General features: G+C 57.1%; 1 protein-coding gene across 2 annotated transcripts; it reads left to right on the top strand.

Annotated features, from left to right (window-relative positions):
* Positions 1 to 363: 363 nt before the first annotated feature.
* On the top strand, positions 364 to 17251 carry U2AF2 (U2 small nuclear RNA auxiliary factor 2). 2 transcript variants are annotated; one of them, XM_045441390.1, is made up of 12 exons: positions 364 to 685; positions 4308 to 4443; positions 5199 to 5243; positions 5516 to 5619; positions 5908 to 6059; positions 7356 to 7472; positions 7617 to 7755; positions 12476 to 12555; positions 12638 to 12760; positions 13073 to 13159; positions 13384 to 13632; positions 16494 to 17251. In XM_045441390.1, the coding sequence occupies exons 1-12, from the start codon at positions 637 to 639 to the stop codon at positions 16626 to 16628; spliced, it is 1416 nt and encodes a 471-aa protein (XP_045297346.1). In that variant the 5' UTR covers positions 364 to 636; the 3' UTR covers positions 16629 to 17251. The 2 variants fall into 2 exon arrangements, with proteins under 2 accessions (XP_045297346.1, XP_045297345.1); XM_045441389.1 differs by having other exon boundaries at positions 13073 to 13171.
* The last annotated feature ends 17 nt before the right edge of the window (positions 17252 to 17268 follow it).

Here is a 17268-nt window from a genome sequence, read left to right as displayed (position 1 = left end):
CGGAAAGAGCCGAACCTTGGCATCGGATTTAATCCTCTGGCTGGGACCGAGAGCGAGTGCTGGAAATCTACAGAAAGTGCAGAAGTTCCGCACGGTTAGGATTGATTGTTGGAAGTAGCTCGATAGGGTCAGCGGAGAAGAGCGGAGGAAATCTGCTGGAGCAGCCAAAGACTGGGACGGTTTGAATTGTCGGAAGAAGCCGAACCCTTAGGGTGGGGGGGGCTGGGCGCAGAGGAACGCGCGGACCTACGGAAACACCCGAACGTTGAGGAGCTAGTTTCCGAAAAGTTACGATAGCCTGGGAAGCCGGTGAAATCCTCGCTTCGGGTGTTTCCGGAATCAGCCGAAGCAGCCGCTCCCGATTTCTTCTACGGTCCGGAAATAGCCGACGCTATTTGGAGCCAGGCTCGGGAAGGGGGGAGGGACACCTCGTGGGCGGGCGGGCGGGCGGGGTGAGGGGCGGAGCCGGGGCGGGGCGGGGCGGGCGGCCCGGGCTTGATTAGGTAGGAGGCGGCGGAGCGCCGGCGGCGGCCGGAAGTAGCCGAAGCGAGCGGCGGAAGTAGCCGAAGCGGCCAGAGCGGGCGGGCGGCAAGGCGAGGCCAGAGCTGCACAGGGCCCTTACGCGGCCGCCTCAGCATGTCGGACTTCGACGAGTTCGAGCGGCAGCTCAACGAAAATAAGCAAGGTGAGGGCGCTGGGGGCACGGGGCGGCGGGCGGGGCGACTCCGGGCCTCTCTCCGTGTCCCCCGCCATTTTCCCCCCCTCTCTTCCCCCTCCTTTCAGGGCCGCGCTGCGCACCCCCCACCGCTCCGTGGCGCGCGCCTGGTTCACGTGACCACCCGGCGTGCCGCCGCGCGCGGGAGGGGAGGGGAGGAGAGAGGAGGGGGCGGCGGGCGCGGGTCCTGGACGCATGCGCGGCGCGCGCCGTTCTACACCCCACGTGGTCCGCGGCAGAGGCGGCGCGGACCCGCCGGGTGTTTCCTCGCGGACTCCCCATTCTCTTTTCTTTTCCGTTCTTTTTTTTTTTTTTTTTTTTTTTTTTTAAACTGAAAGATTACAGGTATCAGATCCCGCAAAGCCTCCTTTCTTTCCCGCTGCCCCGGCACTTCCGCTTCCGGCCGGGCCAGCGGCCCGGGTCTCCACGCCCCCTTTGTTCCAAAATGGCGGTTGCTAACCCCCTTCACGTGGGCCCCGGCTGGGTCCCCGCCCGGGTATCGGCAAGCGTGACGCGGTGTGGCTCGTGAGAGAGGACACGCGTGTGTCCTTCCTACACGGGACTTCTGGGAGTCCCGACGGTCGCGGGGTGTTTGCGTCTTGTCCCCTCCCAGCTAGAGAGCGGCCCCCGTGTCCGGTCCAGTCTCCGGGCACAGATTAAGCTTCCTAAATCTGGTCGCCGTGGAGATGAGGGCGGGGGACGTTACCCCCGGTGGTACCGAGTTAGCAAGGCGTGGGGTCGTGCTGCTGCGAAGCAGCACAGGGCTGCAAGAACGTCCGGACGACGACAGTCGTTAGGCGCTGCAAAAATTCGTCTTGTCTTTAGGTCGTTTTGAGAGCGAAGGTGGGGGGCTTGAGGCAGAAGCTGCCCGCGTTGGGAGGCCTGAACGGGGGGCGCAGCGAACCCTGTCCAGAAGTCGGTCGGGGATGGCTGGCCCAGGAGACAGCGTCTGGGGAGAGCGCACACGGGGTGTCTGTTTCTACGTGATGTGGGCTTTGGAGTTGGGCGTTCCTGGGTTCGGACACCTCCTTTGTTGCCCAGCAGCTGTGTTGCCTCCGTATTTCTGTGTTAGTCTCGTCAGGGTTTGTACGTTGACTCTTTGTTTTGTCACTGCGATTTTGGAATTAACGAGGATGGTAGTAACAATCCTTGATAGTTAAACTCTGGGTGCTTGTCAAGTGCCAGGCACTTTGTTAAGCCTTTTGTAGTTTTTCTAAGTGGATCCTTGTAATCGCCATGTGATGCTGATGATTTCCTTCCTTTTGCAGAGGAGAAAAGTGGCTCAAAGAGTTTAAACACTTCTCCCAGGTCTCAGCTGGTGAGAGGCAGAGCTGAGGTTAAATGGGGGTAACGTGTGCGAACGTGTGGCGTGTGGCTTGGCATGCGTGAAGTGCCTAGTAAGTGACGCCTTTTCTATTGTGAAAACGTCCTTGGTGTAATACTGAGGAGAGAGGCGTGTCTTCACTCTCCTAACTGGCACCGTCAGGGAAAGGTGTTTTTCAGATGTTTTCTGCCAGGTGCTCACGCACTTGGGGTAGGTACAACCTTTGTCTAAGGAAAGGTTGGGTTGTTTTTCTGGGGTTTTATACACGTTGGTAAGGCAAAAAGCTGAAACCCTCCTGAGTCTGGCTGGCTGCAAGGCCAAGTTGCAGTAGGCCGGGCTGCCAGGTGGAGCTGATTGAGTTCTCCCGCGAGGTGCTGGCGCCTGTGCTGCCTGGGTTCTCCCTGGGTGTCCCCACTGGCACTGGGAGGCCATGCTCGCAGCCCTGGCGTGTCCCCTGGGTTCGTGGAGCTGTTCCCACAATGTGCCCACAGCATTTTGAGCGGCGAAGCTCCTTTTCTTGTGTTGGAGGCAGGAAACTCTGTCCACGTGTTGCCTTGCCTGTGGATCTTTGTCTTTGGGGGCCGGCCTCTAAGCTTCAGCCCCTGCCTGTGTGTGCCACACCTGTGTCTCCAGGGAATTAAGTTCCTTGTCTGATCTCAGCCGCCACCCCTGCAGGCATCACCATTTCCTGTTGGTCCCTCTGCCTGCTTGTCTGTTTCAGAGCCTCAGCCGCAGGAAAAGTGCTTGGGGCTCACACCCTGCTCCTCTTACAAGCGTGAAGCCAGCGGTACAAGGCCACAGCTCCTCCCTGTGCCCAGTGCCAGGCCTCCGTGTTTGTCTTCTACTTCGTGTTGCTTCCAGTCTTTTTTTTTTTTTTTTATTTCTTTAGTTTTCAAGGAGATAATGATGTTGTCGTTAGTGGTTCTAGGCAGACCCTAGTGAGTTCTGCCTGCTTTGTGTTAAGATGTGTGCCCAGGTGTTGATAACTGTACTTGCTGATGTTACGTTGTTCACATTCAGGCTTCACTCTTCTGTTGCTTTTTGGCCACAGGCAAGTTACACGAGCTCCTTGTGCCTCATTTTTCCTATTGAGCGGCCACAGTGTTTTCTCAAAGCAGTGGTGAGGATCGAGAGCAAGTGGGACTAAGTACGGAGCCTGCTCTCAGGAGCATTCTGGTGTTTGCTGCTGTGTGTTTTCTTCTGAGGTGCTTGGAAGGAGCACCTTTCCTGAGTGGTTCAGGAATTGAAACTCAATCTACAGGAAGTTCACGTTTAATCGTCTGAAGAAGCGTATAGTATAAAGTAGTACGGGTGAGGCCAAAGTCCACTTTAACGCCCTGTCGTTATTGCCTCTTCCTTTTTCTGTCCCTGGACATGGGTAGTTGGGGAGTCCGGGGTGTCTTTGAACTAAGGGTGAGGAAATAGACTGTGACAGGGCCTGCGCCTCCTTCCCAGGTGGGAGGTCTGTTGAGCAGAGGTGTCTGGTTTTACAGGCAAGGCTGTGCTCTGTTCTAGGCGCCACCCGAAAAGTATGAGCCAGCTGGGGGCTGGACCCTGGTTTCTCTTGTACTGGCTTTGAGGGACAATGGGCAGGTAGGGGTGGTTTGGGATGCCAGCCTGCGAGGGGCAGTGGGCCGGAGTGGGCAGGGCACACTCCTCCTGGCACCTCCTCTTTAGCCCAAATTCAGGAAGGGGCACCTCCCTAGAGGAGGGACTCTTGTATTCTTCACCTGGTTGGGAAGGGACTGTTGGGTGTCTTGGCTTTCTGGGGCTATCAGATCTCTGTCTGGTGCCTGGGGCCTGATGGTGGGGCTGTGGGTGCCAGCTGGTTGAGGAGGTCTTTCCTGAGGGGTCGCCAGTTTCCTTCATTCAGGAAAACATCATTGGGTCTCTTGATTCCCCAGCCTCTAGCCCTGCCCCTCTCAGGGACGACCCTGGGGTCAGGCCCCTCAGCCCTCGAGGGGGACCAGGAGCCAGCCTCCTCTGTCTTCTCTGGCTCCCCAGCTCCTCCTGAGCGTCCTCAGGTATCTTACACCCCGGGGGCATTTCCAGGCCCTCTCCCCTCAGGTAACCAGCTCCCGTCCCCTTGGTCCCCTAAGGTCCCTGGATTCGCTTGTGGACCCAGGAAGCCTGCTATCTCCCCTCCTCCATCGAATCCCTTCCCCTTGGGGGTGGCCTCCCTGGGGCTTGGGGCATAGCCACCAGTGAGCGGGTGGGCTGGGCCGTGTCCTCCCTCAGCTCAGTCTCCTCCCCCTCCCCCTGGCCCAGAGAGAGACAAGGAGAACCGGCACCGGAAGCGTAGCCACAGCCGCTCTCGAAGCCGGGACCGCAAGCGCCGGAGCCGGAGCCGCGACCGGCGCAACCGGGACCAGCGCAGCGCCTCCCGGGACAGGCGGCGGCGAAGGTACCAGGGCTGGGGGACCCCTGGCTGGGCACAGGTGGGGGTGAGCCAGCGTGGGTGTAGGGTGTCCCTGCACATGTATCTGGTGTGCCTGGGCCTCTGTGGCTCTTCTCTGTGTCTGGGGGAGGGGTCTGGGGCTTGTCTGTCTTGAGTTCAGTTGTTTCTAGAGTTTAGTTTCTGATGGGTTGGCGGGGGCAGTAGGTTCTTGGAGGTGAGTCTAGCTAGCGTCAGGGCATCGACTGTTTCCTTCGCGAGGGCTGCCCCAGCCCCTGTCTCCTAGGGCCCCTTCCTTTTTCGCCCCCTGCTGTCTTTCTGTGGTTCTCTCGGGATGGTCTTCTGAGGCCTGTGCTCTGCCTTCTGAGAACAGGGAGTTCTTGGGGGGGGGGCAGCGTCTCCCCCCCCCCCCCCCCCCACCTTTAGCTGCCTTCTGCTCTTCTAATGCCTTTTCCCTTCCCAGGGTCCCCTGTTTGTTCTCTGTCCCCTTAGGTGAGGAAGGGTGGGCAGGTGGAAGTTCTGCTTCGTTCCATCTCAGTTTCTCCCAAGTAGAAAGTGGTCTGTGTGGCTCTTCTCGCGTAGTTCCTCTTTCCTGGGATGGGGGGGTTGGGGGGAATGGCAGGGCCGAGGGGGCCTGCTTGTTGCTTGTTCACCTCGGCCCTGCCCCCAGCCCTGGGGCTCGGAGCCCTTGGGGAGGTGTGGCGTGTGGGGAAGACAAGGGTCCCCAGTCACCCCTCCCCATACCTTTCCCTCCCATCCCCCAGCAAACCTTTGACCAGAGGCGCTAAAGAGGAGCACGGTGGATTGATGTGAGCTTCTCTTCCTGCCCCTTCCACTCCGAGGTCCCCTCCCTTTGCCCTCTCCCCCCTGCACCCTGCCCTGTCCTTGTCCAGCCCTGGCCCAAGCACTGCCTTGAGACCGGCACCTCCCCCAGGCCTGGGCGCGGCCCAGACCCAGATCCTCTCCCTTCTGGAGAGTGCTGCACTGCTGGTGGGGGGCTGGGGGGCCTGGGGGGGCTCACAGGCCCACCTTTGGTCAGACTGAGGTTGTCCTGCCCCACTCTCCCCTCCCGCCCTCCCAGTCGCTCCCCCCGCCACGAAAAGAAGAAGAAGGTCCGTAAATACTGGGATGTACCGCCACCTGGCTTTGAGCACATCACCCCCATGCAGTACAAGGCCATGCAAGGTGGGCTGGGGTCGCCGCCTCCTTATTTTAACTTGCTGGGTGGTTGAGGGAACAGACCCTGTTCTTGGTGGGTGGGGTGGTGAGGGACGATGAGGTTCGTGCCCTGGGCTCTCTGGCTTCTGCCTTTCTGAAGCCTCCCGTGGAGTAGGTGCTGGGGGCCTGGATGAGGCCTCGGTGGGACTGGTCCATGTGGAGCCGCCCTCCCAGGTGTGCGGTGGTCCCTGAACGGGGTGGGGGGTGTAGGGGATTGCCCTGTTGCCATCTAATCCTGTTGTTCCCCTCTTGAAGCCGCGGGTCAGATTCCAGCCACCGCCCTTCTTCCCACCATGACCCCTGACGGCCTGGCTGTGACCCCGACGCCGGTGCCCGTGGTCGGGAGCCAGATGACCAGACAGGCCCGGCGTCTCTACGTGGGCAACATCCCCTTTGGCATCACTGAGGTACTGCCCGCCCCCTGCCTTTTCCCTGCCCCTACCCTCTCCCCGATTCCCCTACCCATTCCTCCCCTCCCCCCCTTCCCTCCCCCTACCTGCACGGGTCAGATTCTGCTCCTGCAAGGCCCCCCGGCCCCCTCCCAGATGGACCGATGGAGTTGAGCCAGCCAGGGGCCGGGCTGGGGGTGGCCCTCTCCCTCCCTCCTCTTCCCCTCTCCCGTCTCCCCTCTCCCAACCTCCTCCAGCAACCCAGGGATCAAGCACACACATAACGAACCTACGAAAATCCACGAGTCCGTTTCGAGAGAGACAGAGAGGGAGACTCGCACGCGCGCGCACACACACACACACACACACAGACACACACACACACACAGACGCACGCTCCCCTCGGTTTTCTCTGACACGTCTCTGGTTCTCTGCCGCCTGTTCCCATCCTCTCCCCACGTCCCTCCCATGGTCGCTGCTCTTTTGTTTTTGATGGCCCTGACCTCCCCTACCTTCCCCACCGCTCCTCTCCCCTCCCCCTCTCCCCAACCCCTTCCCATGGCACCCCGAGAATCCCGAGATCAAAGAGTTGTTTCCATTTCTCTTTAAAGTGAAATATTGTGGGGCTGAGATCCCTCGTAGCAACAAAAAGTTTGCTACCGTCGTCGAAGGCAAGTAAGGTCCATTCTGACTTTCTCAACCTGCACTTTGCTACGTTTGATAAAGCAGCCCCCGGACTCCAGGGCCAGATCCCGCCACATCACTCTTTTCTCCTCCCCTCCCGCCCGCCCTCCCACCCTTGCCCTCCTCTCCTCCACCTTCCCTGTCCCTTCACTCCTCTTTTTCTCTGACTTGGTGCTCTGTGTCCCTGCTGGGATTTTCTTTCTTGCTTTCCTACTGCTTTCTTCTTGTCGCTATTGGACGGTTTTTTTTTTTTTTTTTTTTTAACATTTCGTTTTCTGTTCTATCTCGTGCTTTTTACTCTCTTTTTGTTGTCACTGTCTCCCTGCACTTTTCTTGAATGACGTCTCTTCTCTGGTTGGGGCCCCTGTGGCCTGCCCCACGCTCCTGGCCTCTGGTTGTCTCTTGCTTCTGCCTCCTTCCTGCCTGTTCTCCCATTTTTCTACTGCTTCTGTTTCTACTATTGATCTCTCTGCCCCCATCTCTATTTCACTGTTCCCTCCCTTCTTCCACCCTTCCCCACCCCCTCCCTTCCCCTCACCCCCAAACCCGTCTGTGTCTCCCTCTCTCACCCTCCCCTCCTCTCTCCACCTCCCTTCCCCCGCCCCCCCCTGTCTCCTATTCCCTCTGCAGGAGGCCATGATGGATTTCTTCAACGCCCAGATGCGCCTTGGGGGGCTGACCCAGGCCCCTGGCAACCCTGTCTTGGCTGTGCAGATTAACCAGGACAAGAACTTTGCTTTCTTGGAGGTGAGCTGGGTGCACGGTGGGCTCAGGGAAGTGTGTGTTCCTCCTGGTCCCTGTGGCTCTGTAGCAGCTCTTGTTTGCCCTAGGCCCTTTTGCAGGCTGTTGTCTGCTGGGTTCCCTGACCCTCACCACCCGCTTCTCTTGCAGTTTCGCTCCGTGGATGAGACCACCCAGGCCATGGCTTTTGATGGCATCATCTTCCAAGGCCAGTCGCTGAAGATCCGCAGGCCTCATGACTACCAGCCCCTGCCTGGCATGTCGGAGAACCCCTCTGTCTACGTGCCTGGTGAGTGGGGGACTCGTCCGCCCTTCTCTCCCCGACCCAGCCAGAGCTGCTTGGGAAGTGGTGTGAGTGCTTCTCCTCCGTTTCCCCAAACCTTTAGAGCTTGGTGTCCTCCCCGCTTGAGGATGCACAGCTCATAAGTGGCAGAGCCAGGGTCGTGGGAGGCGTGGAGGGAGGTGAGGGGCTTGCAGCCTGTCTGTCGTTCCTTTTCTGGGACCTGGGAGGTCAGCGTGAGCACAAGCAGGTCAGCGGTTTGCAATTGAGTTCCCAGTGTGAGGTCGGCATCTGGGTGTTTCCTCCTATTTTGGTCCTAGTTTCTCTTCAGTCTCGTGCTCCGGGCCGTGCCCCATAGCTGTGTCCGGTCCTGGTCAGTAGAGAGCACGGCAGACCTGGGGCCAGCAAGCTTATTCTGCAGAGGGTCGGAGAGTGAATGTTTTTGGTTTCGTGAGCCGTACGTTTTGGTCGCGACTGTTCTGTGGCGATGGTGTAGTCTGCACGCAGCCTCCTGTGATACCTAATTGAATGGGCCTGGCTGTGTGCCACATCCTTTATCAGTTACGCTCGGCAACATTTTGGTTTCATAAAATACCCACGGGTCCTGCAGTAGCGGGAAGTACAGAAACAGACAGCAGGCCTGACTCGACCTCCAGGCTGTCTGCGGGCCCCTGTGGGCAGACGGGTGTAAGTGAGGATTGGGGCCTCTGTGGGAGTGTTGTGGGCTTGGGGGAGCCAGTTCTGTCGTCTCAGGCCCCTGGAGTTCTCCCAGGAAAGGTGGGTGAGCACTGGTGCTCTGGGTGGGGAGCAAGTAAGCAGCTGGCCGAGGCTTTGCACCGAAGGACACCTTTTAGAAATTGAGTCCACCCTTGGCAGAGTCAGGGACGTGGAGTCCCAGGGAGGCTGGCAGGCACCTCAGGACTGGAGGCTGGTTCCCCAGCTTGTCTCCAGTGTCTTCCGCTGTAATAATTTGGTAAATTCAGTGGATTTCTTTAATTCTTTTAAGAAACGACGTGTGACACATGCTGACGCACTCTAAATGCACAGCCTGATGACCTTCTTTTTGTGCACGCATCTGTGGGACCGTTTCCCAGGTGGAGCTATGGAATATTGTTTTTTGTTAAGTAAATTCAGGATGTTATATTTTTATAACTGGTTGCTGCTGCCTGCTGCGTCAGGCTCTGCCCCAAGTGGGCTGTGGATCATGTTAATATTTGTGACAGCCCTATAGTAAGTACATGGTCAGCAGGTGACAGGTAGGAGGCCACACGTAGCTTTCTGTTTATTTCTTTATTTTTTTTTATTTTTAAATTTTTTTTTTTTTCAACGTTTATTTATTTTTGGGACAGAGAGAGACAGAGCATGAACGGGGGAGGGGCAGAGAGAGAGGGAGACACAGAATCGGAAACAGGCTCCAGGCTCTGAGCCATCAGCCCAGAGCCCGACGCGGGGCTCGAACTCACGGACCGCGAGATCGTGACCTGGCTGAAGTCGGACGCTTAACCGACTGCGCCACCCAGGCACCCCATCTGTTTGTTTCTTTAAAGTGGGCTCCTGGGGCACCTGGGTGGCTCAGTCGGTTGAGCATCTGACTTTGGCTCAGGTCATGATCTCACGGTCCGTGAGTTCGAGCCCCACGTTGGGCTCTGTGCTGACAGTTCAGAGCCTGGACCCTGCTTTGGATTCTGTGTCTCTTTCTCTGCCCCTCCCCAACTCACGCTCTGTCTTTATCAAAAAAATGAATAAATACTAACAAGGAAAAAAAAATTTTTAAAGTGGGCTTCAAACCCAACGTGGAGCACAAACTCATGCACCTGAAATCAAGAGGCACATGCTCTACCAACTGAGCTAGCCAGGTGCCCCCTGCCTGTTTTTTAACGATTTATTGGCACATAGCCCAGCCCACTCATTGCTTATTATCTGTGTTTTTGTGTTGGAGTGGCCAAGTTGGGTGACAGAGATCCTGTGTCAGGACTGTGTGACAGACTGAAAATATTTGCTGCCTGGTTTTTCATTGAAAGGTTTGCCTGCTGCCATTGTGGAGACTGTGAGCCCATCTCAGAAGGCCAGCAAGGCCAAGGGCATGATTAGTGGTCTCCCAGGGGACCTGGCTCGTGTCCAGAGTCGTCACTGTGCCATCTTCTTGTGCTGCCTTCTGCGCGTGTCCTTCACCCTGTGGGAGTGGACGTCTCCCATCCAGGGACAGCGGCTCGGGGTGGTCTTCCCCTTGATGGAGGGGCTGTTGCTGTGATTAAACAGCTGAAGGGTCACTCGTGGATCTTCTCACATGAGGTTTGCCTGTCCAGAGGGGCCTGGGCGGGTAGTGGGATTTCGCAGGAAGTGTGAATCTGTCTTCAGGTTAAGCATCCTCCGCTCGGGCTTTTTCCATGGTGAAGTTCACGTTTTGATCTTTGCTTTTCAGAAGAAAGTCAGTCAGTCTTATCATATAAAGAGGCTAAAGGGGAAAGTGTTTGATAAAGTTCAGGTATTTGTGGTTGGAAGAGAAACAATTCAGGAACCTGGAAAGTGACTTCCTTGTCTTGATGGAATTGTGTTGACTTGAAATATGCATCACCCGGAGTCATGAAACCTTAAATTCGTTCCCACCAAAGTTAGGCCCAGCTGTTCAGTGCTGATGTGGGGGTCCTGACTGTCCTTTAAGATAAGGGGGGAGGCAGGGAGAGCCAGAGCTGTCTTTGGAGGCAGGGAAGCACAGAACCCTTTGAGTCTGTGAATTTAGTTAGGCCCTCCACACCTTCCCGCTGCCAGGCTTTGTGCTTGGTGCTCTCCCCCACTGGACTCCTGCCAGTGGGGCTTCGCCTCTGCACCTGCTCCCTCAGCAGGGCCCTGCTCTGCCAGGCTCTGTGGTTAGCGCATGTAGCAGGGTCCCTCTGCTGAGGAGGAAGTGCATGAGAAAGGATTGCTTGGTCGTTGGGGGTACAGCATGGGATTTGGGAGGAGGTGAGGCTTCAAGATTGAGGATGAGAGGGGAGTGCCCCGTGGCCCCTCTGAGGGAAGAGGTTGGGTGATCAGGGAGGAGCCTGCCCATTGTGTTGGGAGGGGATGTTGCCGAGGGCTTGATTTTGGGCACCAGGACTGACCTGGGCTCCCAGTTTGCATCACCCTCGCGTGAGTCCTTCTGCCCAGCTTCAGAACTATTGTCCACACGGGGTCTGCAGCCACTGGGGCCTTGGCATCTCGCTGGTCCTGGCCAGCCTTGCCTCAGGCCTCGTTTTAGGTGTGGGCCTTGTGAGTCATTCTCTGTTGTAGGTGGGAGGTTTCTCCCTGGTTCACAGATGAGAACACTGAGGCTCAGGGAGGCTCACTTGGGGCTGCATCCTGGGTTTGAGCCTCCGTCCCCGATGCCCTCGGCACTGTGTGCTTCCCTGGGGTGCCTGGCACAGCCTGGGCCTGATGGCTGAGGCGCCCCTGGCTCTGGCACTGTCCTGTTGGGGTGATGAGACTCCTGCCTGTGTGCTTGTCTGCCGTGGGTCAGAGCGGTGGTGCCTGTGTAGGCAAAGCCCGTAGCTTGCTGAGAGCTACCTGTGGGGTCGTGATTGATGGGGGCGGGAGGCGGGTGCTTGGAGGCCCCTCTTTCTGTCTGGGCGACTGCAGGGGACTAATTCCTTCCTGTGCCTTAGTCTGTCGCGTCTTGCTGCGATACGGCTTTGGAGAGCATCAAGGCATCGGGTTTCACGAGTTTGATGTGCAGGGCCTGGCCTGTGGCTTCTGCTTATCCTCCTTCGGACACCCTGGTGGTGCTCAGCTCTGGTGGTCAGAGTGGCTGGGGTGGTGGGAGAGGGCACACCCTGCTTTGGGTCTGAGGCCCCCCTGTCCCTCCCCAGGTCAGGAGGAAGTGGGGCGCAGCCACTTGGTGCGGACTGCAGAGGAGGGCCAGGCCATGCAGCCATTGAGGGAGGGTCTGGACTTGGAAAGTCAGGAACCGGTCAGGCTGGGTGGGTGGTGTTTCCCTTCCTTCGAGCCCTGGGTAGCTCACACCTGATGGGAGCCTCTGGGAGGTGTTAGGACCCTGGGCTGAGCCACCTGGCAGGCCCCTGAATCCAAAGACGAGTGGAGACGGTAGGGTTGGGGTAGATGCAGAGTGGTCGTTAAAGGCACTCTGCTGGTGTGACTGCACTGTGACAGCCCTCCTGGGCTCCGGGGTCTGGGTACTGAGTGAACTGGGCACGTCCCTGCCCTCGTGGACCCTGGACCCTGAGCAGCAGCCCTCTCCGAGGCACTCCTTGGTCTGCTGTGTGTGACAGTGCCGGGCTGTTGTAGTCGTGAAATGTGCAGGACCCCAGAGGAAGGGACCGAGGGTCAGCCCGAGACCTGAGCTAGACATCGGGTGGTAGGAAAGGGGGTGGAGCTGTGGCCTGAGAGATGTGGAAGGGGGGTGGGTGTGCCCGTGGGATGAGCGCAGACCTGACCTGCCGTGGTTGGCGGGTTTGGGACATGAGCTTGCATCTTTGGGGCTCCCACCGGGGCTGTCTGCTGTCGTGCCGCCGTGCACCCCAAGGAGAGCTGCTATTGGGGCGCTCAGAGGCTGGGCAGGTTTGGGAGACCCGTTTCTGTCAGCCGTGGCTGGGCTGCTATGCCTGGGGTAGGCTTGTGGATGGCGGGATGTGGGCCTGTTGTCACCACAGCAGGCGTAATGGGCCTGTCCCTGTGTGCTGGGTAAAGCTCCTGCCTTGGGGACCAAAGCCTACTTACTCCCCTTTTCCCCCAGGAGTTGTGTCCACCGTGGTCCCGGACTCTGCCCACAAGCTGTTCATCGGGGGCTTACCCAATTACCTGAATGATGACCAGGTAGACCCCCCGCCTCCTCCTGACTGCTCCCCTCCCAGCCTTTACCCAAACCAGCCCTGACAGAGTTGCGGCCCTGTCTCAGGTAAAAGAGCTGCTGACATCGTTCGGGCCTCTCAAGGCCTTCAACCTGGTCAAGGACAGTGCCACGGGGCTCTCCAAGGGCTATGCCTTCTGTGAGTACGTGGACATCAACGTTACAGATCAGGTGAGCCCCGGGCCCCTGGTGCTGCTGCGTCCGTCCTTGCCCTGCACCTTGCTCTGTGTCCACACTGGTCTCCCCTCCTCTGGATGGGCGGGAGGAGGCCGGCCTGCAGTGGGGCCCTGCGTGGGGGACTTGAGCCCTTTCCCTCGGTTCTGGCTCTTTCCAAGCTCTGACCCCTTTGCCTTCCCCTCTCCCCCACCAATGCCCGGCTCTGGGGTATTGGGGCTTGTGGGGAGGTGTCAAGCTCCTGGCCCCTAACCCGCACCTCTTCGCCGCACCCCCCCCCCCCCCCCACCCCTCGCCCTTCAAACACAGGCCATCGCAGGGCTGAACGGGATGCAGCTGGGGGATAAGAAACTGCTCGTGCAGAGGGCAAGTGTGGGAGCCAAGAATGCCACGCTGGTGAGCCCCCCGGCACGTCATTTTCCATTGGCTAGAGGGACACCTGGGGGTGGGGTCGGGTGGGTGGGGCTGGGAGGAGGTCCTTCTAAGTCTATGGCTCTGGCTTTTTGGTGGTGCTGAGTGGGCACCTGAGCCTTACAGGGGCAGGGCCTGGTTTTCCCTGGGTAGGCCTCTGGGCAGCCGGTGTGGCCTTGGCTGTGACTGCTCTGCCCTTTGCCCCACAGAGCACCATCAACCAGACCCCCGTGACCCTGCAAGTGCCAGGCCTGATGAGCTCCCAGGTGCAGATGGGCGGCCACCCGACTGAGGTCCTGTGCCTCATGAACATGGTGCTGCCTGAGGAGCTGCTGGACGACGAGGAGTACGAGGAGATTGTGGAGGACGTGCGGGATGAGTGCAGCAAGTATGGGCTCGTCAAGTCCATTGAGATCCCCCGGCCTGTGGACGGCGTCGAGGTGCCTGGCTGTGGAAAGGTGCGTGCGTGTGCATGCGTGCGAGCGTGCCCACCCTTCCCCTCACCTTTCTCTGCATGGTGTGGGGTCCCCAGGGAGTGTGGCCCTGCAACTGTCATAGCTTCGGTCTGTCTCGTGACCTCTCGCAAGTGGGTTGGTCTTGTCTGTGCAGTGGGGAGAAAAGTGCTGACCGTTGGTCTCAATGGCAGCAAGCACGCTTGTGTCTCCTGGGTGCCAGGTACTCACTAAGCTTCCCTGTGCGACTCTGGACTCCCACAGCAGCCTTCTGGGCCCTACCTCAGAGGACACAGGCCATACAGTCGCATTTCCCAGCCCACTGAGGCATGTCACTTCTGGCCCCCTGCCAGGAGTCTGCACCTTCCGCTCTCCTTGGGAGGCATGAAAGAGAGGGTGACTTAGGTTCATCCAGCCACTCACCTAGTGATTCAGGCTTTAGCTGGCCAAGTCCTGGGGCCAGCCTTGTCAGACAACATATCTGCCACCTTAGGTGGTACCTGGGAAGGGAGGAGGAATGTTCTGGATGCAGTGTTGTGATTGGAGGCCAAGAGGCGGTATTAAGCAGGCCCAAGTGACACCAGATTATCCCAGCAGGCAAGTAGGGTCCTGGCCAGGGAGCCCAGTGAGCATGGATCTCCTGGTATCTTTGGGGACAGTGACCAGGCTGGTGTAGCCTGAGCAGAATAAAGCAGATGGGATTGGGGGCTGAGGCCCAGGGTGGCAAATCAGCCCCAGAGGAATGTTGGGTGTTCTCTGCAGTGAGCAGGAAGCCTTTGAAAGGTCCCAACTGTGGTCTGTGGCCTGGCACATGGAGACGGTTCGTTAGAATAAGGTAGGGGTGGCCAGGGATTACAGAGCCGGTACCTCCTCTACCCTGCAGGGCTGGACTCCGCAGCCTGGGAATTTGGAGGGGGCAGAGGGGATAGTGGTAAGATCTCTGGAGCTTTGACAACTAACAGCTTGTGATCAGCTCGGTGAAAGATGGTGATTAGGCGGACGGAGAGAAATAAGTCCATGGATTTGAGAAACACATTACCTGTAAATGCCCACTGATTTGAGTTATGCTGCAGGGGGAAGAGGAGTCCAGTAAAATGCTCAGACTTGTGGCTTTGGTGATTGGGTGGCACCACCCAACTGGCAGGTGAGAAGGAAGCGAGGGAGTTGAGCAGGTTTGTGGAGGAGGGGGTCAGTGTTGATGGGCAGGTTGACACCTCAGCAGAGATGTGTAGGAAGCCGTGAGCAGGACAGAGCTGCGTCCCAGGCATGAGGTCTGATAGAAGTGTAGGTGTCGTCAACGTACCCCTGTTTTGGTGTCAGCTGGATGAACTTGCCCAGGAAGCAGTGGAAAGAGCATCGGGGGCCAAGGGACGACAGGGCTTGGGTGAAGGGAGGGGGCGGATGGGCATTATGTCCTCTCCCGTTTTCCTGCCCAGTCCTCACTGTGTGGCAGAAACACCCACTCCCCGCATGTCCTTTGCAGTCAGTGCTATGACAGATGCTGGAATGGAGGCTGGCTCTTGAGGGGCGGAGTAAATACTTGTGGGAAGGATGAATGGGAAGACCTGGCTGGTCTCTGGGATCATCCTGCCTCTTTTGTTTTGAAACTTTTCATTCTTTTCAAACATTTATAAGAGTAGAGTTATCGTAGTGGTGTATTACAGTACATCATTTAGGTTGTATTGAGCATACATAGCAGCGTTGTGATGCCCCATCACCCAGCTTCAGGTTATCCATATCTAGTCATTCTTAATTTCTATATTTAGCTTCCCAGTTTCCCTTTTTTTTCCTAAAATAATTTAAAGCAGATTTCCAAATTTTACCTGTGACAAAAACAAGGGCGTTTCTATAATATCTGAACTTATTAATATTTGGGGCCTGGTAAAACTTGCTTTGGGTTTTGTGCTGTGTGCTTTTTGGATATTAACTCCATTCCCAGCCTCCACCCAGTAAATGGAAGCACCTCCTAGATGGTAGCATCGGATCCCCCTTTGTGACCACCAAAAACGTCTCCAGACATTGCAGAATGTCGCCTGGGGACACACAAGCTGGTCTTGAGAAGTGCTGCTCTAAACGTTTTAACAGATCATTTCTAAAAAAAAATCTTAATGAAGCTACAATACTGTTATTACAGTAACAGAATTATCCTGAGGATGCATTTAAGTTTGTGTTCAGATTTCCTTTACTGTCTCAAAAGACTTTTTATATTGTTTAAGGATCCAAACAAGGATTCATGCCATTTTGTTTAATAAAACTTTATCGAAATTTATCAGTTCTACATAATTGTCTCTGCCCCCCCTCCCCCAGCCATTTTGTTGAAGCAATAGGTCAGATTTGTATTAACAGAATCCCATATTGAGAATTAGGCTGGTATTATCCTCTCCCTCCCTCCACTTCCTGTAAACTGGTGGTTTAAACAAGATGAGAAACTTCATTGGGTCAAATATCTGGGATTTTTTTTTTTTTTTTTAATCACCTTGGGTTTGAATCTTAATTTCTGAGCTTCCCTTCATCTGTCCTCTGGGGAGAACATGGCCCTTGGGGGGAGCTTGGGGAGCACCCGGTGCAATGCCCGGTACAGGGAAGACATTCCACACAAGTGACCTCTTTCCTTGGCGAGCGTGCAGGTGTCCCATGTGACTCTTGACTCTAGCTCCCCTCTGTTCTTTCTCACTCTGCATGCCTCTTTGATCCTGGGGTTCTGCAGGACGTTGGCCAAATGCTCCCAAACCTGTAGCGAGGCCCTCTCCCTCCTGTGGAGCTCTGGGTTTTGGGTAGATGCTGGCTGGTTGCTCTGACTGAGCCAGTTTGTCCTTGGAGGCTGAAAGGCCACCTTGCCTTTACAACCCGTCTCTTATCCCCCACAGATCTTCGTGGAGTTCACCTCTGTGTTTGACTGCCAGAAAGCCATGCAGGGCCTGACGGGTCGCAAGTTCGCCAACAGAGTGGTTGTCACAAAATACTGTGACCCCGACTCTTACCACCGCCGGGACTTCTGGTAGAGGTGGAGGGGGAGGGTGGGGGAAGGGCTGGCTGGGGGCTGCTCCCCCTCCCACCCCCCCTCTTTTCTCCCTCTGAAGAAGATGGGCAGAGGAGTGACAGCCGAATGACAGCCGGCAGCAACTGGAATGGCAGCAATTAGGGTGGGGTGGGGGTTGGGGTGGGGAGGGGAATTGGGGAAGTGCGCGCACAGGCCCACACAGACACATGCACCCAGACACAGAGGGAAGGGGTCGGGATGGGGAGGGGGTGCACAGCAGGGCGGGGTAGGACCCCCAGAGCCCCTCCCCAAAACAGCCTCTCCTCCCTTTTACCCTCTTTCTCCCCTTCCCCAACGTAGAAACATAGTGTGTTTATATTTTATGGCCAAACTATTTTGAATTTTGTTGTCCGACCCCCAGAGCCCTGCCTTCTCCCTTTCCAGGACCACAGCTCCCGTCCTCTTGGCCTCTGGTCCTCTCCCTGGTGCCCGCCCTCCCCGGTTTCTTACGTAGTTGATTCTCTTCTCCTTAGTCTTCCCCGACCTGTGCCCCAGCCCCGTGGCCCCGTCCCTCTCCTCTCTGTGGCAGTTTCATATTTGCTAAGACGAATTTGCTCATTAAACATTTTGTTGTATTTTACTTTACGGAGCTGCTCTGTGTC

The sequence above is a fragment of the Leopardus geoffroyi genome, chromosome E2 (genome assembly GCF_018350155.1).
Source record: "Leopardus geoffroyi isolate Oge1 chromosome E2, O.geoffroyi_Oge1_pat1.0, whole genome shotgun sequence".
NCBI lineage: Eukaryota > Metazoa > Chordata > Mammalia > Carnivora > Felidae > Leopardus > Leopardus geoffroyi.
The sequence above is the reverse complement of the archived record's forward strand: the minus strand, read 5'-3'. Positions and strand labels throughout refer to the sequence as shown.

Bases quoted from the DNA above. Each gene is read 5' to 3' on its own strand.
- U2AF2 (XM_045441389.1), top strand. From the start codon at position 637: ATGTCGGACTTCGACGAGTTCGAGCGGCAGCTCAACGAAAATAAGCAA. The intron at 4,444-5,198 runs GTACCAGGGCTG...CCCATCCCCCAG, and splicing joins CGGGACAGGCGGCGGCGAAG to CAAACCTTTGACCAGAGGCG. The intron at 6,060-7,355 runs GTACTGCCCGCC...TTCCCTCTGCAG, and splicing joins TCCCCTTTGGCATCACTGAG to GAGGCCATGATGGATTTCTT.